The 11,938-nt window shown below is 40.7% G+C and overlaps 1 protein-coding gene across 1 annotated transcript in view; it reads left to right on the forward strand.

The window, feature by feature from the left end:
- The window catches only part of LOC123522689 (arginine-glutamic acid dipeptide repeats protein-like), a 315,019-nt gene that overhangs the window by 175,716 nt on the left and 127,365 nt on the right, over positions 1-11,938 (forward strand). The window contains exon 2 of the mRNA XM_045299211.1: positions 9,654-10,122. Within this exon, the coding sequence (XP_045155146.1) occupies positions 9,798-10,122 (325 nt within the window). The 5' untranslated portion in view covers positions 9,654-9,797. The remainder of the gene's footprint in view (positions 1-9,653; positions 10,123-11,938) is intronic.

Here is an 11,938-nt window from a genome sequence, read left to right on the forward strand (position 1 = left end):
TAACTGAGCTTCTATGTATAAAAGAAACTGCGGAGGTGCAAAAGAGTACATCTGAAGAAGCCGATTAAGAAGACTTGATGTGGTGCAGAATTCATACTAGTAGCTTGAACTAATGGAGGCATGCCATTTCACAGAATTCTGACTTTCCATAAAGGAGATTCTGGGTTAATTCCAACCAGTGCTTTCATGTGTAACCACCACCTGCCTATTACTGGAGACTTGCAGGATTTTATGATGCTGGAGAGTTCTAAGGAGCATCCAGAGTAAGATGGACAATGAAGAAAGATCTGGAGATCTATTTCTGTAAATAAGCCGATGAAACCCTTTGGGTCCAGTGGTGATCTGCAACCAATCATAGGGATGGCGCATGCCTGGACAGTGTTCCAGTCCTTAGTGCTTGGGCTTGCTATGTGTTGGGCCCAACTCAAGGACAACTAATAATAACAAGGAATTTGAAGTATGATTGTGATATTAGACGTGTTAGAAATAGGTGAGTTTGAGAGCAATGTATAAGGTTATAATAGGATTTATTGATTATAGGATATGAGGATATATATTATAGGATGTAGGATAAAGCTGCTGCCTAGGTGTCTGATGTTAATAAGCTTGGAGATAGATTCTAGTCACCCAGTGAGACCATCTAGATGAGATGCTGGTTTGGGGCCACAGCATGTACTTGGTTTGAATATTTGAGGTGCCTTGAAGACATCCATGAGGAGACCTCAGGTAGGCAGTTGTTCATGAATCTGGAGCTTAAGGAGAGTCTCATTAGGTACATTTGTGCATGGATCACCTGTGTACATGGTACCTGAGGATTAAGAGGCATGGATGAGATTGACTTGGGAGAAAGTGGAGGATAAGAGGACTCCAGGCAGCACCTGAGGAAATCCTACTCTGGTTGGCCTAGAAAAGATTAGAGAGCAGTTAGAGAGGCTCAGTAGTCACAATACCAAGAAAGCCAAAGAAAAAGAACTTCCCAGAAGGAAGGTCTCAGGTGGGGCTGAATGGTCAAATGAGCGGGAAGATTTTCTAATCGAGGTAATGGGGAGAATTGGCTCTAGTGCTATTATTCAGTGAATATGATAGACAAGGCCCTTCTCATGGACTTTTCAGATAGGGGAGAATTGACACAAGGTAACTACAGGCAGGATGGACACAATGAGAGGGCAGATTTCTAGTTGGTTGGGGAGGGCTTCCATGATTGAGAGCATAAACGCTTTACACCCTAAAGGTGTGAAGTTAGGAAGACATTGGGGAAGAAAAAGAATTTAAAGCAGTTAGGCTCCAGTGTCTGAAGGAGTACCTTGAGGTGGCTGGACCACAGTGGAAGAACAGAGGTGGGAGCAGTTATAGGGGAGATGAAGCTGAAGGGACATAAGAGTCTTTGAGACCTTTGAGCATGAATGATGGATATTGAATTGTACACTTTAAATAGGCAATTTGTATGCATTGTGAATTTTACCTTAATAAAGCTGTTAACAGAGAAAAGGAGAAGTAGTGGTGTGTCTGGTATATTGGCTGACTGCACTGGAAGAAGGATTAGAAGGAAGGCAAAAGCAAATAGAAATTTGTAGTCAGAGAGACCAGTTAAGAGGCAGTTGTATTAATGTGTGTGAGAGATGATGATGGCTTGAAATAGGCAAGGTTACATTTCAGTTTGAGCAATGGCTGAATTACACAGGCATTAAACATATGTTTGGTAGGTTATAAGAGTTCAAAGTGCATGGGGTGTGGTTGGACATTTATCAAATATTCTTGCTGTGATTCTTGCTGTGTATTTTGAATGCCTTCTAAACTAGGCAGCTCATCTTCTAGCACTGTGTTGGATAGTATTGTTTTGGTTCATGGGGTTTTTCATTGGAAAATTTTAAGAAGTGGATCACCAAGACCTTCTTCCTACTCTTAGTCCGGAAACTGTGCTAAAATCTGTTCACAACGAATGATCCTGCTGGCATTTGAAGTACCAGTGGCATAGATAGCATTATGGTGACATACAAATTACCAAGATAAGACAGACTGCCAGGTGTCTTGAGTAGGAATCATATTTTTGCTGCCCTTATACCTCACATAGGAATCCTGGTGGTGCAGTGGTTCTGTACTTGGGCTCTAACTGAAAGTTTGGTGGTTTAGAGGAAATATGTGGCAGTTAGCATCCTTAAAAGAGTTACAATCTTAGAAACCCTATGTGGCTATCCTACTCTGACTTATAGGGTTGCTATGATTAGGAATTGGCTTGACAACAAGTTTTTCTTTCATTCACATTTCTCACAAGCTTGTGAAGTTTTGTCCCCATTTTATAGAGCTAAAACTCTGACTCAGAGAATTAGAGTGGTTTGCATGAAGAGGTGCCAGTCATGGCACAGCCAGGAACCTACATTTTGGCGTTATCAATCCAATATCCTTAATAGGGACTGGGAGTGGGTTTCTTATCTTTTTTTTTTTAATACTTTTACTGGAGGATCTTACATTTCTTATCACAATCCATACATTCCTCCAATGTGTCAAGCACATTTGCACATATGCTGCCATCATCTTCAAACCATTCTCTTCCCACTTGAGCCCCTGATATCCACTCCCCATTTCTTCCCCCTCCCTCCCCTGCCTACCCTACTTCACGAATCCTTGATAATTTATAGATTTTTTTCCCCATATTTTCCATCGTCTTCCATCACCCCTCACCCACTTTTCTGTTATTCTTCCCCCTGGGAGGGGGTTCTAGATTGATCCTTGTGATTGGTTTCCCCTTTCTCTCCCTACCCTCTCCTAATCTTCCTGGTTTCTCTACTTTCACTGTTGGCCCTGTTGGGTTTATCTATCCTGGATTCCCTGTGTTTCAGACGCTTATATGTAGCAGTGTGCATGTTCTGGTCTAATCCAATTTGTAAGGTAGAATTGAGGTCATGATAGTGGGGTGAAGGAAGCACCAAAGAACTAGAGTGAAGTTGTATGTTTCATTGGTGCTATACTGCACCGTGACTGGCTCATCTCTTCCCTGTGACCCCTCTGTGAGATGTCCAATTGTCTACAGATGGCCATTGGGTCTCTACTCCATGCCCTGCCCCCCGACCCCCAATTCACCTTGGGTATGGTTTTATTCTGGGTCTTAGATGCCTGATACCTGATCCCATCGACACCTCATGATTACACAGGCTGGTGCGCTTCTTCCATGTGGGCTTTGTTGCTTCTGAGCCAGATGGCTGCTTGTTTATCTTCAAGCCTTTAAGACCCCAGACTCTATATCTTTTCATAGCTGGGCACATTGAGCTTTCTTTGCCACATTTGCTTATGCACCCATTTTGTCTTCAGGGATCGTGTAGGGAAGGTGAGCATTACAGAATGCTGAATTGTTAGAACAAAGTGTTCTTATGTTAGGGAAGTACTTGAGTAGAGGCCCAATGTCCATCTGCAACCTTAGTTCTTAACATATAGATATGAGTACATAGTTCTGTTCTCCTCTCATTATATATATATTTACATATGATGTACATGCCTGTATTTAGGCCTCTATAAATGTCCTTTGCCTCCTTGTTCTTTCCTCTATTTCCTTTTTTTATTTCCCTCTTGTCCCACCATTGTGTTCAGCCTTCATTTGGGTTTAGTAATTCCTCGCTGCTACATTGCCCTTGATTGAGCCCCACTAGGCATCCTACAACCTTCCTTCCATTGATTTTGGTTCACTTATTGTTCCTTTGTCCCTGGGTTGGTTCCCCCTCCCCGTCCTCTCTCCCACCTCCCCTTCTCCCATACCCCCCCCATTCTTTTCATCTCTGCTTTACCCTTCCTATCTTATCTAGATAGATACGCAAATACATTATTAAGTGCAAAGACCAAGCAAAGCCAAATAAATCAACAAAGGAAGTCAAAACCAACAAAACAATAACAACAGCAAAAAACAAACACAAAATAACAATAAAAAGAAAACCACTGACAAAAATGGAAAAGCCTATAAATAGCTAAAGGTCTGTTTGTTGGCCTTTACCAGTGTTTTCCAGTCGAGTCTGATGGGTTGCCACACTCTGTCTCTCAAGTCTACTTTCAGTCTACTCCCCCTGTGCTCTGCTGCATGCTCTCAGTGCCTCACCCCAGCGTGATGGGGCCAGACCGTGCACTATTCCCACACTGTGTCTCCAGTGCTGTCCCCCGCAGTGTCTTGGTTTAGTGCAGCATGCCGTGTCCCGTGGTGGGGCCTGCCCTATGGTCCTCCCTGTGCAGTTGTCTGCTCCAAGCAGGAACATTGTCCTTGGGGTTTAGTGGGCCAGGATGTCCTCTCCATCCCTTTGCGTTTCTCCAGTGTGCTCTAATTAGGCGTGCCCCTCTTCCCAAACTGTTGCCCCAGTGCTGTCCTCTGAAGTGCATTCTTCTGAAGGGGGTAGGGGATGTCCACATAGTCGGGATTGGGGCTGGCCCCGCAGACCTCTCTATTGGTTCCCTGGTACATGCCAGTATGTTGTATTCACTTCTTGGCGCATCTGGTTGAAGCCTGGTCTCTCGCTCCCTCTCCTGTGGAGATATAAAAAATAACCTCCCTTTGGGTGGATTAGTGCCCCTCCTACCTGTGGCTTTCCCCCCCCCCCTTTTCTCTTTCTTTACCCCTCTTTAGTTGGCTGTCGTATGGATTCCTGGATTGGGCGTGGCCCCTGCCATAGTTGCTGGACCTCACCCCAGGGATGTATGTATATAGTAACTTTCCCCCTATGCCTGTTTTAAAAAAAAATTTAAGCTTATCTCAGTGGACTCATGTTGTATCTGCCCTTTTGTGCTTGACTTACTGCACTTAACATGATTTCCTCCAGTTCTTCCCATGCAGCAATGTGTTTCATGCATTCATCGCTGCTTTTTTAGGGATGCGTAGTACTCTATTCTATGTACGTAACAGTTTTTTGATCCATTCGTCTGTTGATGGAAATTTGGCTTTTTTCCAACTCCTTGCAATTGTGAACTGTCCGCGATGAACATTGGAGCACAGATGTCTGACCGTGGTTTGTTTCTTGCCTCTTCTGGCTATATGCCCAGTAGGGGGATTGCTGGGTCGTATGGCAGCTCAGTGTCCATCTGTTTTAGATAACGCCAGATCTATTTTCATAATAGCTGTACATACCTACAGGTCCACCAGCAGTGGACAAGTGTTCATATCTCCCCACAACCCCTCTAACACTTGTTACTTTCTGATTTTTTGAATTGGGCTATCTTTGAGGGTGTTAGATGGTATCTCATAGTTGTTTTAATTTGCATTTCTCTTATGTCTAATGATTGGGAATGTTTTCTCATATGTTTATTGGCCATTCGTATTTCTGCCCCTGTGAAACTCCTGTTCACTTCAGGTCCTTTCCTGACCTCCTTAGTGGGCTTTTATTTTTTTTTCTTATTGTAAGCTTGCAAAGTATTGTAGATTTTAGTAATAAGGCCTGTGTCTGATGTGTCATTGCTAAAGATGTTTTCCCAGCCTGTGGGCTCTTTAATATTACTCTTTTGGTGAATTCTTTCTATGCACTCAGGTGATTTATCTTCAGTATATCCCACCTGTCAATTTGTGACTCCTCTGTATTTGTATCCTTCCCTATTTCTGAGTGGTTTTCTTTTACAAAGTTTGGATCCAAAGGATGACCAAAGTTTTAGTCCTTTATCTGAATTGATTCTGATAAGTAGTGCGAGGTGTCAGTGTGTGATTTTTAGCTTCATATTGAAAAGGCAAAATGAAGTTTGTATAGAGATTGAAGTAATGTATAGCTTTGTATCATTAACTCTGTTGAAGGTGTTTTATCCTGATTAGATTAAAACCAAATGACCAAATTTCTTTCTGTGTGTGTGTGTGTATGTATGTGTTTCCTTGCTGGTGACTTATTCCACTTATTGATCAATTAAGGTAAAATGTTGAAATACAATTCGATAATCAGGAATGTTCTCTTCACCATGCCTTAGTAATGCTTGCCTCTGTGGGTTTTACATTTGTACTTTAAAAAATTATTCTCATCTGGTCAAATGACTTTAAAAGTAAAATTAAAAACTAAATTGTAATCTTCAGCTTGGACCTCTTCTCTTTACCTGCCTTTTCAGATATACCGAAAGGAAGTTTTTTTATTTTTTAAATCATTTTATTGGGGGCTCGTACAACTCTTAGCATAATCCATACATACATCCCTTGTGTCAAGCACATTTGTACATTTGTTGCCATCATCATTTTCAATACATTTACTTTCTATTTGAGCCCTTGGTATTGGCTTTAATTTTTCTCTTCCTTTCCTCCTCCCCTCTTCATGGGCTGTTGATAAATGATAAATTATTATAATTTATGATAATGTCTCTCTTCCCCCATGGTTTCTGTTGTTTGTCTCCCTCGGGGTGTGGGTGTGTGGTTATGTGTCAATCATTGCAATTGGTACCACCTTCCTCCCCTCCAGCTCCCACTCTTGCTTGGCTTATTGTTTTAGGCTTCTTCCCAAGGTCTTCCTGCTGCAATCCCTGTACTCCTGCAGCTTTGTTTTTGCTACTTGGATCCCTGCACTGGCTGAAGTTTCACTCCACTCTCCCAATGACCTGTGCAAAAACCAAAGTCTTTATGTTGCCTTACAAGGTCCAGCAGAACCCAGTCCCTCTCCTCCTCCCTTTTCACCTTTGACCACTCTCCTTCCTCCTGCTGCCCCAGCTCTATTGAGTATGCCTGGCTGCTCATGCCCCTGGACATTACATTTGTTTTTCCCCACTGCTGGATTGGTCACCTGTCAGCTGTCCTGGTGGCTTCTTTTGTAACACTGTTACTCAGTGTTACACTGAGTGCACCCTTCTTTGATCATTGTGTTTAAATTCACAATTCTTCCACATAACTGTCCTATTGGATATACCATTTGAAATCTTTTCAAGTACTATATGCATTATCTTTTTATTTAATGTCTTTATTTTTAGAACATAAGCTCAGTGAGGACAGAGTTTGCCATTTTCTCAGTGCCAAGAGCAATGCCTATTACGTAGTAGCCACTAAGGAAACTTTTGTTCTGAGAGTAGATGAAGACTATTGTGAATTTGAGATGTATTCTAGCTTTTGTTTTCTTCGTTATTTTTAAAGTATGTTCTATGTTTCCTGCTTCATTGAGTTGAGCAGGAATTAAGTGGAGTATTTTCAGTATTTTGGCTTTTCAATTGGGGAAAAATGTCATTTGTTGGTCGAGGTGGAGAGGTGAGGGGTAAGGTAAAGAGGAGGACAAAAGTGGGTGTGCTTTTAAAAATCTCTAAGTGTGGACCCAGAACAAAACCATACGAATGTGAAGGGGTGGGGGCTGGGGAGGAGAGTGGAAACTCAAAGCTCATCTGTAGACAATTGGACATCCCCTTACTTAAGTGTCACAAGGAAGAGATGAGCCAGTCAGGGTGCAGTATAGCACCAATGAAACATACAACTTTCCTCTAGTTCTTTAATGCGTCCCCCCGCCCCATTATGACCTCAGTTCTACTTTATCAATCTGACTAGACCAGAACATGTACACTGTTACAGATAAAAGCCTGCAACACAGGGAATCCAGGATAGGTAAACCCCTCAGGACTAACAGTGAGAATAGAGATACCAGGAGGATAAGGGGAAGGTGGGAGGAGAAAGGGGGAATCGATCACAAGGATCGACATATAACCCCTCCCAGAGGGACAAACAACAGAAAAGTGGGTGAAGGGTGACAGAGAATGATGTAAGATATGAAAATAATCATCTATAACGTATCAAGGGCTCATGAAGAGGGAGGGCTGGGGGAGGGAGGGGAGAAAATGAGGAGCTGATATCAAGGGCTGAAGTAGAAAGGAAATGCTTTAAAGTGATGTTGGCAACATATGTACAAATGTGCTTGACACGGTGGGTGGATGGATGGATGGATGGATGGATGGATGGATGGATGGTGCTGAGATGTAAGAGCCCCCAATAAAAGTATTTAATAATAAAAAAAAATCTACCACTGTGAATTGTCAGCATAGATAGATAATGTGTAGGAAAAACGTCCAGAGCTTTTAAAGGACTGCTGTGGAGTCCCATTCTTTACCAATTGGCTGTGTAAGCTTGGGTAGATTGTCTGTTCATGGCTTCAGTTTTATGTTCTGAAAAGTGGGGATAACCATATCTGTGTGGCTTACTTCTCAGAGTTGTAAAGAGAAGGAATTGAACTAGATAAAGGCAGGGGGTTGCTTTTTAAACCCTCTGTTGCTGTAAAGATGTTGTTCCTGCATTGTCTACTTTGGAGATCATCTCTAGGAAATTTCATTGATAATTTCCCATCTCCGCACTATCTGGTTCCTTTCTAGGACTCTTTTCCTCAAGTACCAGACTATTAGTGTATATTGGTCACTGGCTAATGAGGCTCAGAAAAATTATGGTTAGTATACAGGGAAAAAATAAAAATATCCTTGAGCTATATTTTAGAGCCAAATGTAAATATTAAATGGATTTATTTTTGCATTGGATTACTAGTGTTCTTAATTATCTGGAAGTTGTTCATATCTAACACTGGATTTTATTTTATAGCTATTGTATTGTCTTGTTTCTTGGATTTTTCTTACTTGCTCACTCTTGGTAGAAGCAACTCATTTCTTTGTATATATAAACACTATAACATTGTAAGGAATAGTGTTGAATATATAATTTGGACTTGGTAGTTTTTTCCTCTTTGGATGCTAAATAATACTTTTACTAATTTTCTGGGGGCAGGTGTTTGTCAGTCATCATTTTTTTCTTCCTTAATTAGAAATATTTCTATACTAAATTGCCAGAGAGAAGTTCTCTCTCTAGATTTCTTGTTCTTTTCAGACTATCATTAGACTCACTCCCAACTGTTTTCAGTATCAGGGAGGCATGTTTTAACAGCTTGATGAGTTGATTCCCCCTACCTTACCCCACCTTCTTGTCTGATTGGCTTGTCCAGGGTCCAAACTTAAGCCCAGTGCATTTGCCAACAATTGTGTCCTACAGGGACTTAAGAGTTTATGACTTAATCTCTGTTTAGCAGATGATTCATCTGAACTTTTATAAGCACTGGAATAATTTTTCCTTTTCTTGAAATGTTTAGAAAGTTGAAATCCTATCTGAAAAAAAATTTTTTTTTGAAGAAAGTAATCCAGTTTTGTGTTACATACTTTTAACTTTGCTTATATATCCTCAGTGCTTTTGCTTCTTCATCAGTATATATTCCAAAGGTTACTGTTAACATTAAAAAAAAATTTTCCCCCCCAAATGCCTAAGAATGTTTGAAGTGCACATGGAAAGGTTTATTCCTGGTATCAGATTTGACCTTAATTGAAAATCTGAGGCAAAAATTGCCAACTGATTATTGTTTGCTTTCTTAAATGAAGAGATTCCATTGTTTGTTTCTTATGTTCTTTTCTATCTAGCACTAGTAACACGAGAAATTAATCAGTTGCTTCCTTATTTTGCATCAGAACCCTGAGCAGAGACCATGGGCATAGCTTCGTTGGGTCAGTTCCTGAGAGAGTGTTTATTGTAGACTGTGAGACAACTGAGGTTGAGATTAGGGTTTTCTAACTTATTTCCTGTAGTCTGTGAGAAAAATTTTAGAACTAAAACATGAGTAATTAAGGGATTCAATTAACACAAATGTTAGTGTCAGAAATAAATGTGAAAATAAGGTAAAAATTAATTTATTTTTTTATTCTCTCCTAACTAGCACTTTTGAAACGTTGGGGTTGTTGGAGTGGTTGGATTTTTCCTGGAATTGAGTGAGAAATTCAGAAGACTGAAGCCCAGGCTTACTGTCTACCTTTCACGGAGGCCTAGCCGTGAGAGGACAGAAGAAGGCACGTGGCGAATCATGACTGCTGACAAAGACAAAGACAAAGACAAAGAGAAGGACCGAGACCGAGATCGGGACCGAGAGAGAGATAAAAGAGACAAAGCCAGAGAGAATGAGAATTCAAGACCACGGAGGAGCTGTACCTTGGAAGGGGGAGCGAAAAATTATGCTGAAAGTGACCATAGTGAAGACGAAGACAATGACAACAATAGTGCCACCACAGAGGAGTCCACAAAGAAGAACAAAAAGAAACCGCCGAAAAAAAAATCTCGTTATGAAAGAACAGACACTGGCGAAATAACCTCCTACATCACAGAGGATGACGTTGTCTACAAACCAGGAGGTAAGGAACATTGCACTGGCTGTTTGTGGTGGAGAAAGGTGAACAGCATTTAGGTTAAATAAATATTGAGGAGAGAGGCTTGAAACCCAGAAAATAAATGATAATTTGGGATTGGCAAACATGAGACAGTAAATACTTGACTGATGTTCGTTCAGTTGGGTTTACCCATTTCTTCTGGTATATGCCTTACCTTGGTCTTCTCTCTTCGATTTGTGCATTCATACTTCGTTCCCCATGCTACTTGTTCTCTTACCATCAGCTCAGTGCTTTTCACCTTTTGACTCCATCTTGACTTTGACTCTTCCATAAGAAATTAGTGTAATAACCCTGAAAACTGAATAATTGGTGGTGACAAGCCTAGAGATTTATGGAAACAGGAAAATTTGCACTGCCGACAATATTGACCAGAATCTAGAGAGGCATTTTCATTGCTTCAGACCAAGGGTTATTGTTCTGGCTGACCTTCTTTTCCAAAGTACTGAGCCTCAGGCTGTCTAATCAAGGTAATACATGAGGCTAGGTAATCTAATTGCTTTTCCAGAAAATAGACTGTTGTATAAATTTTATAATATTGGTCAAAGAGAGACAGACTCAGATGAGATGCAAAGAAGCAAGTGATTAAAAACTGGCCAGATCCCAGCAAAACCTTTTTAGAAAATTCACTGTATTATGTGTATTAAGATACTCTTTATATAAAAGCCAGTAAAACTAAGATAATTACTTATATTGCTAAGGAGATGAATTTCTTGTAAGATATAATTAGCAGATTAAAAGTCACCCTATATGATGTTTTTCCAGGCAAGGGAGAGTAAAGAACCTTGACTATGTTATATCATTAACTTGGCACAGCCATTTCACTCAGAAAAACGCTATCTGAACTTTAATATATATATAAAGTTAGACACTGCTCCCAGCCCCCATAGGAGTGGGGTTTGACCTTCAAAAAACAATCAGTATGAAGAAACTTCTATATTCATAACTTCAATGTCTTATATGTAAAGATATTTGTGATGCAAAACACTCACAGTTGAGGTTCTTTAGAAGTTAGAGCACTGCTATAGAAATATAATGGTGTGTAGACTACAGTACCATTGGTACATATCTTTGATTGATATTTTGATATTGGGGCAGAAAGAAAGAAGGTCTTTTTTACAAAAAATCATTTTGTAAAATCTTATAACAATCCATTCCAGGTATTAAGCACACTTGTATATATGTTGCCATCAACATTCTCAAAACATTTTTTTTTCTACTTGAGCCCTTGGTATCAGCTCGCCTTTTTCCCCCCTCCCTCCCCCACCCTTGAATTGAATCTTTGATCAATTATGTATTATTATTTCATATCTTTCACTGTTTGTTGTCTCCCTTCACTCACAGTTATTCGTCCCCCTCAGAAAGGGGGCCAGGCGCTGGCTATATCTCCAACTTTGTGATCTTGGTACTCCCTTTCTCTACCTTCCCCACCCTCCCCATACCTTCATAGTATTGCTACGCCCACTACTATTCCTGAGGGGTTTATCTGTCCTGGATTCCATGTGTAGAGAGAGCTCTTATCTGAACCAATATGTGTCCTCCAGTCTAGCTGGATTTGTAAGGTAGAACTGAATCATGATAGTGGGCGGGGTGGGGTGTGGGGTGACTTTCAGGAACTAGAGGAATGTTGTGTGTTTCTTCAGGAGAATATGTTAGATCTCTCTGAAGCTAGATATACCTCGGTCCTTGGCTCCACATGAGAAAGAATTCACGCAGAATCCTGTTTCGTGATCCAAGTGAGTTTTTTGAGTTAGAAGAAGTTTCAGGTTTACACGGCACCTGA

Source organism: Echinops telfairi, unplaced genomic scaffold (genome assembly GCF_000313985.2).
Source record: "Echinops telfairi isolate 266 unplaced genomic scaffold, ASM31398v2 ScPeMD7_7457;HRSCAF=8495, whole genome shotgun sequence".
Lineage (NCBI taxonomy): Eukaryota > Metazoa > Chordata > Mammalia > Afrosoricida > Tenrecidae > Echinops > Echinops telfairi.